Source organism: Lotus japonicus, chromosome 6 (genome assembly GCF_012489685.1).
Source record: "Lotus japonicus ecotype B-129 chromosome 6, LjGifu_v1.2".
Taxonomy (NCBI): Eukaryota; Viridiplantae; Streptophyta; class Magnoliopsida; order Fabales; family Fabaceae; genus Lotus; species Lotus japonicus.
In genome coordinates, this window is record NC_080046.1 from 1,355,136 (window position 1) to 1,371,091 (window position 15,956).

Sequence of the window (15,956 nt, forward strand, 5' to 3'; positions counted from 1 at the left end):
TGTTTCTCCGTTATTTTACTTGTTTTCATTTACTTTTATGTTTTTAAACAAAAATCAAACTATTGTGCAACCATCATTTAAGCTTGATAACTATTGAACGGCATAAGTATTACACCTCCCTGTGGATACGACAAAACTCTTTACTATACTACAATTGAGTCTTGAGAAATTCAAACGTAGAGTGGTAAAAAATCTTTCAACAAATTGGCGCCGTTGCCGGGGAGGTGTGCCAATACTAATTGCATTGTGATAGTTTTCATTCTTGAATGATTGTGAATATAGTGTATAGTTTTTGTTTTCAGTTTAATTTTCCTTGTTGTTACTAATCTCTTGTGTTAGCTTGTGCTTTCGTTTTCATTCAATCGGCTAGTCAAAGAGAAAAGAGCAATAAGAAGCTTCTGAGTCGCTAACTTCCAAAAATGCAGCAACCATCTATAAGAGATCAGGTAATATGGTGTGATATTTGTTTTAACACTCACTGTGTGGGTTATTGTCCTTTTCAGGAAGTACAGGTATCACCACCACCATATCAATCATATTGTTCCCCAGAACAGGATAGGATTGCTAAGCTTGAGGATACCCTGGTCCAATTCATGCAGATTTCAATAGTTAACCAAAAGAATACCGAGGCTTCCATCAAGAACCTAGAAAAACAAGTGGGGCAGCTTGCAACACAACTAGCTGAATATGATAAGGTGGTTGTGGAAACAAAAGAAAATGAGGAAGAAAGTGAGGAAGAAGAGAAAAAATCAAAAAAAGAAGAAAATGGTCCGACCCTTCACCACTTACCGACTCCTTCAAGCCCTCCAAAGGTAAAACACGAAGTGGATGAGGTAAGCTTTGAAGATTTTGATAGTGTATCACATCACCAATGCAATGATGAAATCCTTAATGTTGAGCATATAGGCTTTGTGTTCGGTGATAGGTTTGATGAGCATATTGCATCAATTTCTTCAAAGAATTGTAAATTTGCATTCATTCATATGCATGTAAATAGTTTGACATGTGATTTGAATGTAGGTGAACTAAGTTGGACCGTGAAAAGAAAGAAAAAGAAAGAATTTTTGATGGCTTGGAAGGATTTTGGTAGAACATTTGATGAAATCCAAGTCAAAAGGCCTAAGAAGAGGAATGGGTTATATTATAACCCTTGTTTATGGTCACCTTGATTGTGTTTGCGTCAAGCTAATGACGTTAAACAAGCGCTTCCTGGGAGGCAACCCAGTGTTTTTATTGCTTTTGTTATATTTATGTGTTTTCAGAACTAGGGTCGTGATTTTTTGAAGCTTTGATTAAATTTGTGCTTTAAGGTGCTTCACAAATTTTGATAGATATATTGAGTGTGTTTAAAGGTTTTGGAAGCAATGAAAGTGATTAATTTGGAATTTGAGGAGTTGACTTGTGAAAATGCATGAAAACTGACTGAAATATGGATCCTGTGAAATTTTTGTGAAACACTTGAATTTGAGGTTTGTAGTAGGTCCATATTATGGTTTAGCATGCATATGGATGAGTGGTTTGTATGGTTTGAGTGTTTTGCAAAATATGAGGTATGAGGTTGTAAGTTTCAGTTGAAAAACTAGTCCCTCCTAGCCATTTACTGCATAAAAGGTGATAATTTTCATTCCAATCCTTTGAACAAGCTCAATTTTGCATTCTCATGTTGATTTGTATGTGTTAGGATAGTTTCATTCGGAACTTGGTGAGTTTTGAGGTCACTTTATGTGTGAATGCTTGAATTAGTGCTTTTCTTGATCATGAGTGGTGATTTGAGGGAATTGTGTACTATAATGTATTCTAAGGTCTTGAACAAGTTTTAAATGATGTTAATACATGATTTTGAGGCTTAGCATAAAGAAAATGTAAGAAGTTCTGATGATGAGGTGTTGAGTTGTGAAATCATGAAATTTTACCCTTAATGGAACCTAGAATAACTTTTGTGCTAAATGTGCTTCAATTTCTAATTTTTAGGTATGTACAAGTTTTATAGGGTTTTTGAATGTGTTTGGACCAAGCGGCATGTGCTAGAAGTGAATACATCAAAATATGGCCTATTAAGTTCCGGAAAAGCATACAAACTTGTCTTTGGAAGCCTTGCATTGTGAATCTTTGATAAACTGTGCTTGATTGCTGAATTTTAAGGCATGAGCATGTTTGTTATGATATATGAATGTGTGTAAATCAATTGGCGTGATCGGGAAGTGTAAAACTCAAAATTGGACCAATCCAGTTGTGTTTTTTTTAGTTTTCTTCAGCTTTTACACTGCACAGGGCGCCGGGCGCCCATCTGATAGCGCTCAGCGGTCTGCAACTCTGATGCTAACCGCTCAGCGGTATGCAGAGGCCGCTCAGCGCCACCCCCTTCTCTGCAATCCACTCTTTTATTCAAATTAGCGTAACTTCTTCATTTCTTCTCGGATTTGAGCAAATGACCACTCTCTAGAAAGCTCTTGAAGTCTATTTTCATATGGACTAGGATTTGAATTGTTTTAATGCTTTTATATTCTCATTTATCCCTTGTACTCTAACATGTTTTTCAAGTGACTGTAAGGCAAATTAACAGGAGAATCATACAATTTGGTCTGAGGACAGTCCAATTATCATGGAGGGAGAGAAAGATCAAGGATTTAAGTAGAGAGCTTGGGTTCAAAGCATTCACATCTTGAGGGAGTCCTTTGCACTTTGTTTTTAGTTTCTTTTTAATAGTATAGTATATATAGCACTTGTGTCCCGATTTCCATGATTCTCTGACTGTTTTCAATACTAGTACGACTATTGTGAGAATTGCTTGATATGTGCTATAAAAACTGAATGATTCCATGACTGAAATTGTGATTGCACTCATTGATACCATGACTTGATATGATTGCATGATTTATTTGGAATTCTTGAAGCATACATGAAAATGACTTGAAATCAGGGAAATTTGAAACTTTTTAGCCTGTGAGGGAGTGTTCCTATACACTGTGAGTTGAGAGAACATCACTGAATTATATGGTTAACTTTGTTTGAGTCTCTTACGAACATTGGTTGCATGGAATTTATGGGAAAGGATCAAGGCATATTTTGTTATGTACAAATAGCTACTTAGCCAAATAGCCTACCTATGTCAATTAAAATCCATTTGCTACCCCTTTTGAGCCTGAAAGTTGAAGATTTGTGTTTTGTTCATGATTATAACCCTAAACCTAAAAGAAAAACAATGACTTTCCTAAGCTTGATAGGCTAAGAGAGCATTTATTAGTGAGGGTTTTATGCAAGTTGGGGGGAGAATGCTATTATGGTTTGTATATTGTGTCAATCTCTTTGTAAGTACTTTGAAAAATGTTCATGTTTATATGCTTCAAAATAAATCAAAAAGAAAAGGAAAGGAAAAGAAAAAAAAAAAGAAAAAAAGAACAAAAAAGAGAATAAAGAAGAGATTGATGAAAGATAAGGGTTAAGTTCAATTGAAAATGGTGAATGAGAGTTAGTTTAAAGCAAGTTGAGGGGAGTGAATATCATGAAAGTAAAGTGTGATTGCTCTCTTTCCTTGTTGAGTTTCTTTGCATATCCTGAAAAACCAAACTCTTTGAAGCCTAGCCTCATTACAACCCTATAAAGACCTTAGTGATCCTTGATTGAACATGTAGCTTTGATGATTGTGGAGACAAGTAACAATCTTGACTTCTGTGATTCAGTGATGTACATGAGCGAAACACTGACCTTGCCTGATTTACATGTTATATCTTGGCTTGATTGAGTGATTCCCTGATCAAGAGTAATTGATTGTATGTCTATTGAATTCCAGGTTGAATAAGTAGTTGTATTAATGTTATGCATTTTCTTGTGGGCATCATGTTTCTATTTTGGATCATTGATTCAATCCATGTGAGATCTTGCAAAGTGAGCTTTGAAAAAGTTTTCGTCATGCTTGTTTGATTTAAGTCTTTACCTTTTGTTTGAGGACAAACAAAGTGCTAAGTTGGGGGAGTTGATAAGTGCCAATTTTACCTATTTTGATGAGAAATATAGGCATTTATCCTTGTCAATTCATGATAAATCTTGACCAAATCTACTTCTTTTGATTAGAGCTTATTGATAGATGAACTTTAGAATAGAATGTGCTTAAGTTTGATTTTCATCTTGATTTGTGTTGAAGGATTGAAGATTCAAGGAAGATGACAAGCTTTGGCAACAAAAAAAGAGTTTGAAGATGTGTTGGGCGCCCAGCGGGTTGCAGAGGCCGCCCAGCGCCCATGGCGGTTCCAGAAACCCAACCTTGAAGGAATCTGGCCGCCCAGCGCCCAAAAGAGGCCGCCCAGCGCTCTGTACTGCTATTTTTCAATATAAAAAGCTTCTTTTAAGAATCTGGTGGATATCTTGATCAGAACAGAACCCAAACAGAGGGGAAACACAAGAGATACATGGAGAGAGGCTTAGAAGGCTAGAGAAGAGGCTTGGACATCGGATTCGGCGGCGAGACATCGCGACGGTTTCGGTTCTTCTCATTCTTCTTCTCTATTTGTAAAGTTATCCATGAAAATGGATAGCTAATCTCTCTTTTGTTGGGGTTTGATGTAATTGATTGATACTTATGTTTTCTATTTGATTCTCCTTGATATAAATCATGTTCTTTGTTTATGAGTTAGTGATTCTCTCTTGATCTTCATGTTATGTTTTAGTTTGCGCACCTAGAACATATATGCTTGATTCGGCGTGAGAGCGAGAGCTATATCGCCTAGAGTCCGAACTAGAGTTAATCACCTAATAATCCTAATTGCTAGACATAGAGTTAGGTTTGTTAGTCACTTAAACACCAAAGCTTCATGATAACTTTCTTTCTTAATCATGTGAGACATCAATGTTTAGGATTAGAGAGTTATTGCTATCCACTCATGCGAGACATCGATGATGTAGGGTTGAACTAGTGTAGATGAGTCATAAGCATAGACTTGGTTGTATTTGAATCACTAGAAGGCGCAGAGGTCATTCAATGAAATCTCATCCCAACAATTCCTCATACCTGTTGTTTCTCCGTTATTTTACTTGTTTTCATTTACTTTTATATTTTTAAACAAAAATCAAACTATTGTGCTACCATCATTTAAGCTTGATAACTATTGAACGGCATAAGTATTACACCTCCCTGTGGATACGACAAAACCCTTTACTATACTACAATTGAGTCTTGAGAAATTCAAACGTAGAGTGGTAAAAAATCTTTCAACAAATTGGCGCCGTTGCCGGGGAGGTGTGCCAATACTAATTGCATTGTGATAGTTTTCATTCTTGAATGATTGTGAATATAGTGTATAGTTTTTGTTTTCAGTTTAATTTTCCTTGTTGTTACTAATCTCTTGTGTTAGCTTGTGCTTTCGTTTTCATTCAATCGGCTAGTCAAAGAGAAAAGAGCAATAAGAAGCTTCTGAGTCGCTAACTTCCAAAAATGCAGCAACCATCTATAAGAGATCAGGTAATATGGTGTGATATTTGTTTTAACACTCACTGTGTGGGTTATTGTCCTTTTCAGGAAGTACAGGTATCACCACCACCATATCAATCATATTGTTCCCCAGAACAGGATAGGATTGCTAAGCTTGAGGATACCCTGGTCCAATTCATGCAGATTTCAATAGTTAACCAAAAGAATACCGAGGCTTCCATCAAGAACCTAGAAAAACAAGTGGGGCAGCTTGCAACACAACTAGCTGAATATGATAAGGTGGTTGTGGAAACAAAAGAAAATGAGGAAGAAAGTGAGGAAGAAGAGAAAAAATCAAAAAAAGAAGAAAATGGTCCGACCCTTCACCACTTACCGACTCCTTCAAGCCCTCCAAAGGTAAAACATGAAGTGGATGAGGTAAGCTTTGAAGATTTTGATAGTGTATCACATCACCAATGCAATGATGAAATCCTTAATGTTGAGCATATATGCTTTGTGTTCGGTGATAGGTTTGATGAGCATATTGCATCAATTTCTTCAAAGAATTGTAAATTTGCATTCATTCATATGCATGTAAATAGTTTGACATGTGATTTGAATGTAGGTGAACTAAGTTGGACCGTGAAAAGAAAGAAAAAGAAAGAATTTTTGATGGCTTGGAAGGATTTTGGTAGAACATTTGATGAAATCCAAGTCAAAAGGCCTAAGAAGAGGAAGGGGTTATATTATAACCCTTGTTTATGGTCACCTTGATTGTGTTTGCGTCAAGCTAATGACGTTAAACAAGCGCTTCCTGAGAGGCAACCCAGTGTTTTTATTGCTTTTGTTATATTTATGTGTTTTCAGAACTAGGGTCGTGATTTTGTGAAGCTTTGATTAAATTTGTGCTTTAAGGTGCTTCACAAATTTTGATAGATATATTGAGTGTGTTTAAAGGTTTGGGAAGCAATGAAAGTGATTAATTTGGAATTTGAGGAGTTGACTTGTGAAAATGCATGAAAACTGACTGAAATATGGATCCTGTGAAATTTTTGTGAAACACTTGAATTTGAGGTTTGTAGCAGGTCCATATTATGGTTTAGCATGCATATGGATGAGTGGTTTGTATGGTTTGAGTGTTTTGCAAAATATGAGGTATGAGGTTTTTCATCGAGTTGGGTCATTGAATTTGGACCTCCTACTTAGTGTCGGCTCAAGCTGACGCTAGGACACAATGAAGTGGAGTCAGCCTATATGGGCCGTAGAGTGGGCTTAGCGACGATACTTTATAGAATTCTTATTATGGTGTTATGCTCGGTTAGACTGGTACTAAACTAACAAAAATTAGTTAAATTTTCTGAATTAATACACGTGGGAAACATTATGAAGATTTGGCAAGGAGGGGTCGGGAGGCATAAGTCTAGTTGATAAGGAACTTGCCCGACTTGTTTGATTAGTTTTATTTTCATATGAACATTCACTATGTTGAATAATTCACAAAAGCATCTCCAATGCTAGTTCTTAGAGGTGAGTTCTTAAGTTAAGAACTAAGAACTAAGTTCTTAAGCATTGGAGATGACTGTCGTGGAGTTCTTAGTTCTTAAAAATAAGAACTAGTTCTTATATAAGCAACTTTGCTTTATGAGTTCTAAGCATAAAAAAACATTTTTTTTTCTCTCATTCAAATTACTTTATGAGTTTTGTTTTTATTGCGTTATGAAAATAAAAAATATAAATAATGTGGCTTGGTGTGGTGAGACCAAATGAATAGTAATAAGAACTCAAAGTTAAAAAGTAGTGTTGTCATCAATTAATAACTTTTTTTTGCGAATGTCACCATACGTCTCTAAAACAGTTGCATGTCCCTCCTACTCCTAATAAATGTGTTTTTTGAGATTCAAACACATAATCTCATCTTTATGGGGTCTAACTTGCTTACCACTCCTTCAACTTATCGATAATTAATTAATTAATACTGTTTTCAAGCAAGCACCTGCACACTATTATATGGCAAGAAGGGGAGAGACAGAGTTGAAGCAGCATGGGCTTGTATGTGAAATGGAATATTTGCTGGTTTTTCCTGTTATGGGAAGTGAGCTTGATGCTGCAAGTTGTTGCTGCATTGTGTTGAAGTGCTGGTATGTTGTTCGTTGTTTTTTGTGTTAATTTCCTTCAGTTTCATGACTGGTAGCAGTTTGTCAAAATGCTGCACGTGGATCGGAGGAGCGATTGTGTGGGTGATTTATCAATGAAAAGTTTGTTATTTGGGTGCCCTGTAGTGTGTGATGTGATTTTTGAGTGGGTGCCGGGTGGTGCTTCATGTTGCAGGGTTTTATGTTAGTGCGTGCCTTGGCTGATGGAAGGTTAAGGCATAAATATGGTTCAATTCCCTTCTGTTTTTGGGTTTATTATGAGGATCTGATTTTCATTGCTTTTCAATAAGTTTGCAGAGGATCGGATAACACCCTGCATGATCAGATTCTACACACACATGCTGGTATCCTTGATCCACAGCCAATAATAACTTAATAATAACACCCAGTGATAATATAATCTATTAAATAAAAACAAAAGGATCAAATAATACTACCTACTCTTGTCTGTTGTTACGATTTTTTTATCGGGTGACGAAGGTTTCCATTAATATACATTAGTGGCGAATTATTGTTTTAACTTTTAAGTGATTGTAATATTAAATGATTGACAAAATATAGACTTAAAAAATAAAAATCATTGAGATAATAAGTCACATGTCGCCGCCGACACTTGTGAGCTGACTAAATTGAGATAGGGATGCAATTTTAAATATGTTTTCGTCCCTTTATAATTGATACGGTCTCATTTCTTAATTCTCTTAAATTAAGAAAAGTAATTACTAATATTAAATTTGTAAAAGAATTTATTTCCTAAATTATTCTTATTTAATAAGTTATTATTACAAAATCTCAACATCTATTTCATATTAATTATGAGGGTAAATTTGAAAAACAATATTTAATGCTTTCAAGATATTAGAAAGTAACTTATATTATTATGAATAAATATTTTCTAAAAAAAGAGACTTGTAATAAGGAAATTTAGGAGTATATTTTAGGGGTGTCCACTAGGGTGGACCTTTATTATTCTGGTCCACCAGTGCACCAGGGGTATTGCAGACTTTGTACAAGGGATATTTTAGACTTTGTCCATTTCTCACCTTCTCCCTCCCACTCTCTCTCGCCTCTCAACCTCCCTAACCATGAACATTTGAAGCCAGATCAATCAGTGGTTCATCCAAATCTGTTTCAAGTTGCAAGGATTTCAAAGGTCGTGGAATCCAGATTTGAGGGTTCAAATTTGTCTCCGGTGTTTTCCCTTCTAAAAATCTGATCTTTTTTTAAATCTTTTTTCAATTTTCCGTTTCTGTTGTTGATGATGGGGGGCAAGAAAGATGGAGCTTTCTTGTAAGGAGAGAGAAGAAGGTGAAGATTCAGATTGGTTAGAAACGATTGTTTTAGCTGAGCACACGTAGTATATGGGGAATTTCAGTACCATTGTTGTTCAGTGTTTGGAGAATGACGATTCTTAACGACGAAACTGACGACAGATCTCCATCGGCGAAGAGCTTCCACGGACGGATTCTTGCGCTCGAGCTCGAAGTCCTTCAGGAGGCTCTCCATGTCAGAATCGGAAGGCCAGTTCTTGTGAATCAAACCCTGATCTGAAAATTGATTTTGTCAATCGAACCCAGATTTGAAAATTGGCTTTATTCGCCGACGAACATACCTTCTTCCTCCTCATGCTCCCTCTGATTCCGTTCGTCGTCTGCCTCAATGGCGCGTTCTTCCTCCGGGAGGTTCCTCCGGTGAAGTTTGTCACCGTCGAGGAGGCTAGCTACGTTGGCGTCTGCAATGTTGTCGTCGTTGTGTACCTCCTGGCCTATGGCTTCATACCAGATCTTCAAAGGGAGGACACCCAGATCTTCAATGAGTAATCCTGTTTTGCTTGAAGGTGGTTGGGGTGGTGGTTGTCGTGAAGGTGGATATTGCGGTGGAGTTGGTTACTACGGCTAAGGGCATGCTTCTGTTTTAGAATGATGTTTACGTTTTTACCCTTTTATGACTAATTGAATCCTAGCCACTAATCCTAAAGAATATTTTTAGATTCCAGATCCAATGGTGTTAAACATAGGTGCACGGGTGGATCAAAATATAATGGTCCACCCTAGTGTGCACCTATTTCAGGTTTAGTTTCTAAAATAAATTTTTGAAAGTAAGACTAGGATGAAAGGGGAGGGACAAGATGGAGCTCATTAGTTGTGGAAGAGGGAGGAAATGACCTTGAGTGGCAAGGATAGGATGGAAAGGTGAAGTACGAGGAGGAGGTTCAACATCCGAAAAGAGCTTGTAACTCGTCGGAGAAGATATTGTCGATGATTACTGTCACGTACAATAAAAGCAGGAATAGTTACTGTTTTAACTAGTTTTAGTATTAAAATATATGTGGCAGGAAAAAACCATACTTTGTGGAGGGTTAAGGGCTTAAGGCAGCTAGTATAGTGGCACATACGAAAAATTAAAGAAGGAATTATATTTCCCCTTTCTCCTTATTATGGAGAGACCTCAAAAAAGCTGTGGAGCTCGCCTCACATACTATCTCTCTCCCCTCCCTTCTATAATCAAACAAGGGCGAGATGCTCTCTCGAGTAACTCTTTCTATTTTCGTTCTCTTCTCTATTTCTCTTCTAATAAATAGTGTTAGTTTCTCATCTTTAAATACTACTTGAGTGCAACACGAATGAAGTTTCATTTCATTTGTAAAAAGAGCTAGTTATGTTTTTTTAATCTTAAAAAGAGTATTAACGTCTGTTTATACTACTGAATATCCATTTTTACTTCAAACATATATATTTTTATTTTTTAAAAACATTCGATGACTTATTAAATTAAATCAAACATTACTCTCACTTGATACGCTCCATAAAAGATAACATTTCTCATAAGATAACCTTTATCATAAGATACACCCTCTATATATATATATATATACACACATATATTACTAGCACTCAAATTGAAAATATGGCATATTGATTACTTGTGAATGTTTACCGGTTTCCTATCGAAATTATTCTTGCCTTTCATTTTTTTGAATAAGCAATGGATTTATTTATGATCAAAACTACGAGGGTACTTCACCCAAATACATTTTTTTTACAGCAAAAAGATGAACTTTAAATCTCCATGAGAACAACGCACTCATGAAAACTAGAAAATCAACCAAAAGCAGCCCAATTCTTGCTTATAGTTTGTGCCTTATTAAAACTTCTCTAGGTAAAACTCATTGGGAAAAAAATCTAGAGTAGGAAAAAGAGAAATACATGAGAAGTGACAAAACAGAGAAATACAATAGAGGGTAGAAGACAAGATGAAAGAAAGACACATATATATATATATATATATATATAGGGAAAAGAAGAAAAAACATAAAGGAGGTAAGACAATATCCCAGTAGACCCAAAGTATAGCCTACAATTTACATATATAAATGCTTGCTGCCATTTCAATAATCACGTCTCTAAATAGCACAAACCAATTTTAAATCACAGAATTTAGAGAGCAATCTCTCTAATAATACAATATTAATTAACGTGATTAACGAGCTTCTTTACATACTGTCCTATTTAACATTTAAAAGTTAGTTAGCATTTAAATAAAAAGCAATGCTATATGACATGACAACTTTTTTTCGTGTCATATACTATTCGCGTTTCCTGATGGTTGTATACCGCCAGAAACTTGTAAGCTGCCACAAATTGCAAAAATCCGAAATGATAATTTCTGATGGTTTTCGCATTACAAGCGGTTTGAAAACGCCACAAAATGACATCGTGCATTACACAACACACACCCTATCGTATAGTGTAGCATTTTCCTTAAACAAATGAAATGTAGTTCTCAAATGAGATTAACTTCTTGTATTTCCGTTGTTGTCACTCATGTTTCCCCAATAAAATTGTTCTTTATATTTAGAAAATAAGAAAAATGAATAAATAAGACAATTATTATAATTTTATGTGGATGATTTTCGAATAACATGACACAACTTTATTAACAATAACATTTAGAGACATATAAAGATTTCCGATGTACAAGTTTAACAACGGTATTCGACCGCGGCTAAACGTGAAGTGAAGACAAAAATTGTGACACACAAAAATGCAGCGTTAAAAAGTAAAAATGAAAACACGATTCTAGCTGTTTATGGTGGTTACACAAATTGCCATAAAAATGATCTTTTATTTTGCAGAAGATTCAAAACCCTTGTTAAACACTTTTTTTTAATCTCTGCACGCTTAGCGATAAGAGTGCACATAGGTCGAGTCAACCCAATAAAACCGCCCAACCCGATCCAATGGTAAAAATGCGTGTTGGATTGGATAAACGGGTTCATCGTATGGATTTTATTATGATCCAATCATCTTTGGATCGGATATCAGATTCCATAATAATGCATCCAACCCAACCCGAAATCCAATCATATAATAATAATGTATTATTTAAAATATATTTTTATTAATTTTAATTTTTACATAACATACTAGTAAGGTATGTGATTTATGGACACTTAGAGTCCTTCTACTACAATGATTTTTAGGAGATTTAGAGACTAATATATTTGTAATTATTTATCATATTTAAAGACTTAGAGTACTTGTTTAGTTATGTGTTATTGTATGAATGTATGTAGACGATATATATGAACTTATGATGTAATTGCATGTTGGAGAATTAAACTATTTTTTTAATACTTTTTAATATTCAATATTTATTTTAATTTTAATATAACGATCCAATCAATTCATCCAAACCAACCCGAAGATTGTCAGATTGGGTTGGTTCGGATACTTTTAAATCAACCCTGCCCAAACAGTTCTAATCAGTTCACATCTTCATCCATCCAATATAACCCATGTGCAGTTCTATTTAGCAGAGTGGACTGTCCCCAATCATTGCTATTTTATTAGAGACACGGAAAATGAAACGCTAAGATAAACAAAGATATCCATCACATGATTGCTTTGAAGGAATATATGTAAGTTTGGTGCTTGTTTCCCAAAACCGCAAGTCTGAAAAAATTAAGTTTCACCAGCCAGAAAGCTTAAACAACACTAACACTTCTCAGTCTCACAACATGCCACCAACGGTTCAAAGCTTGGAACCAGAGGACCTTGCCACACGTGGCTGCATAGGGGTGAATGGAGCTGTCATAGTTGGTTGTGGTCCTTCAGGTCTTGCAATAGCTGCTCTACTCAAAGACCAAGGTGTTCCTTTCATCATCCTTGAAAGAACCAATTGCATTGGCTCTCTCTGGCAAAACTGCACCTATGATCGTTTAAAACTTCACCTTCCCAAACAGCTCTGTCAGTTACCCAATTTCCCATTCCCAGATCACTACCCTGAGTACCCAAATAAAACTCAGTTCATAGAGTACCTTGAATCCTATGCTAAACACTTTGACATAAATCCACAGTTCAATGAAACTGTGCACTCTGCTTACTATGATGAAAGTGTTTCCCTATGGAGGGTCAAGTCCATTAAGGAAAGCAGTGAAGAAGTTGAGTACAGTTGCAGGTGGCTTGTGGTTGCATCCGGTGAAAATTCAGAGAAAGTGGTGCCGGTGTTTGAAGGCTTGGAAGAATTTGGCGGCCATGTTGCGCATACCGGTGACTACAAATCTGGGAAGAGGTATAGTGGTGAGCGAGTGCTGGTTGTTGGGTGTGGAAATTCAGGCATGGAAGTGTCTCTTGATCTTTGTAACAACAACGCAAGCCCGTTAATGTTGGTCAGAAGCTCTGTAAGTACTGAAATTGAGCCTCTCTAGGATTCTTTGTGTTTGTTTGGATCAACACTATCAGAATTGATTTTGAAAAGAATTAATTTCAGTGAAGTTGATTACAGTAAAAGAGAGTTGCTTGCTAGTGAAGTAATTTATATATAGATACATTTATGATAAAATTGATTTATGTAAGTTTACTTCGTGAAATGCATAAGCTAGGTACTCTCTCTTGCTTCTACCACAAACTTATTGAAATAAGATAAAATAGCTTAAAGTTAATCTGAAAAGAGCTTATTGAAATAAGCTAATGTGAACATTTTATGAAACTAAACTCAAAACACCTTATTGGTAGGTCGTAAGCAACAAACTCAAATAAACTCTTTCAAACGGATTCTATTGATTCCGGGGAACCAAAGACACTTACTCTTGATCATAGTAGTCATTTTTAAGTGGAGGTTTAAACCATGCTACTTTCTGTTTTCATCATCAGGTTCATGTCTTACCAAGAGAAGTTTTCGGAACATCAATTTATGAATTTGCAGCTATGTTGAAAAAACTACTACCTCTTTGGATGGTGGATAAGATACTTCTGACTCTGACCCGATTGATTCTGGGAAATGTTGAAAAGTATGGTCTGAAAAGGCCATCCATTGGTCCTTTAGAACTGAAGAACACTACACGGATCTCCCCTGTGTTAGACATGGGAGTAGTTGCAAAAATTAAATCTGGTCAAATCAAAGTGGTTCCAGCTGGAATAAGAAGATTCTTGCCAGGGAAAGTGGAACTTGTTGATGGCAAAGTTCTTGACATTGATTCTGTTATTCTTGCTACAGGGTATCGCAGCAATGTGCCATCATGGCTTAAGGTTAGTTCCTTAATTATAAATTACAATTTTATGCTTATAGATTTAGTTATGGCTAGTGGTTTCGTTATTTCTTAGGTCAGGATGAGTGTCAAGTTTAGTTTTGGGGCCGCAGGTAGGGTAAGCCGGGTTTTTTTTTCGAAATCAGATTAAATCGGTGTCGGGATCGAGGTACTCGCGTTTGAGTTTGATTGTCATGCCTAGTAATGAGTGTGATGTGCTTTAGAATTTAAACTTGGTCTAATTTTACCTCTAAAACTAACTTAGATATGGATTACACTATTCTTTAATAAAAACTATATTAGTCATATTTCTAGTCAATGTGAGACCATAACACACCACATCTCGCATAGGACATATGGAGCGAGAAATTTGCAACACTTAACATTTGCAGACGGGTGACCCATACACGTGTGGTCTCCAATCATTCTTGGGTAAACTTTGATTTCATTTCAGAATACGTGTTAGGCATATCTCTACCATAAAGCTAACTTAGAGGTAAGAATTATGCTACTCTTTACCAAGACTATATTAACTATATCTCTAATTAATATGCGTGAGCTTAATAGTGTGATCCAAAATTCCATAGAATATTTTAATTTCATCTTAACACCACAAGTTATATGCTACTCCCTCCGTTTCTAATTATAAGACCTAGTTTTAAAATTTTCATGTTCCAAGACCTTTAACAATAATCTAGCAAAAAACATTCTACTTTTCCATATATACCCTCACATTAATTGTGTGTTTCAATTCCAAAGTTTTAATTACCACCTACCATTAATTAGTGAGAGAAAATGACAAAGGGTAAATATGAAGGAATGTATGCATTTTTAAAAAACCAATATATTAATTAGACACATTTAATGTTTTCTTAATAAGCGCAATTTTTTGTATTAGGTTTTATAATTAGGAACGAAGGGAGTATGCTTTAACAAGAAAACTCATCTATCATTTTTACTTTTTTAAATGAATATAATTATGCAACTCAAATTAGATTTTTACTTTCTTTCAGCTGATTATTGGCTCCATGTACTAAAATAGTGTGATATGTTATCAGGAAAATGACTTCTTCTCCCATGATGGGATTCCAAAAGATCCATTCCCAAATGGATGGAAAGGAAAAAATGGTATTTATGCTATTGGGTTCACAAGGAAAGGAATTTTTGCCTCATGTTTATATGCAAAGAATGTGTGTCGTGACATTGCCGAGAGCTGGAAAGAGGAAACTAAACAGAACAGCACAGGAGATGCAAATGACACTCCTAAGGGACTCACTTTCACAACTGATGACGCTTTGGCTGCGTTTAAATTGGTGGAAGATGATGGCAAGAAATCGAATTGAGCATAATAAAACTGGTTACTCTGTTTTGTATTACTCCTGTTCTGTTATCTCCTCTGTTTCTGGTTTTATTCATCTTTTTTTGTTACTCTATTTTGTTTTTGTTTTGCTTATTTTCCTCTCTTGTAGTAAGGGTGGCACCCCTTGGGCCTTTTAATGATAATTTGGCTTGTAAAAAAAAAAACTGAGTATAATAAAACTAGAGATTAATGGATATGCACCGTCAGTGTAAATAAGTTTTACACTGACGTTCAATCACATTTTGCCACATAGGACTGGGTGATTAAAAATATTTTTAATTGTGATTAGTAAATTAATAAATTGCTGATGTGACGGAAATCAATTGGGTGCATGTGTAAAACAAGTTTACACTGTCAGTGCACCTCCCATTTTCTCATAAAACTAACCGAATGGAACGAAATAAAATAAAAGTTTCATCCCTGTATCTATCCTTTATTTCGAGTTTTGGATGGTAGTTTTGTGTATCTAATACCTGATTGTCTTTCATCTAGGGTTGTAAGATCCATGCT

General features: G+C 35.6%; 1 protein-coding gene across 1 annotated transcript; it reads left to right on the top strand.

The window, feature by feature from the left end:
- Window positions 1-12,362: 12,362 nt before the first annotated feature.
- On the top strand, window positions 12,363-15,640 carry LOC130722656 (probable indole-3-pyruvate monooxygenase YUCCA7). Its single transcript, XM_057573461.1, has 3 exons — window positions 12,363-13,240; window positions 13,713-14,087; window positions 15,145-15,640. The coding sequence occupies exons 1-3, from the start codon at window positions 12,578-12,580 to the stop codon at window positions 15,427-15,429; spliced, it is 1,323 nt and encodes a 440-aa protein (XP_057429444.1). The 5' UTR covers window positions 12,363-12,577; the 3' UTR covers window positions 15,430-15,640.
- Window positions 15,641-15,956: the final 316 nt, after the last annotated feature.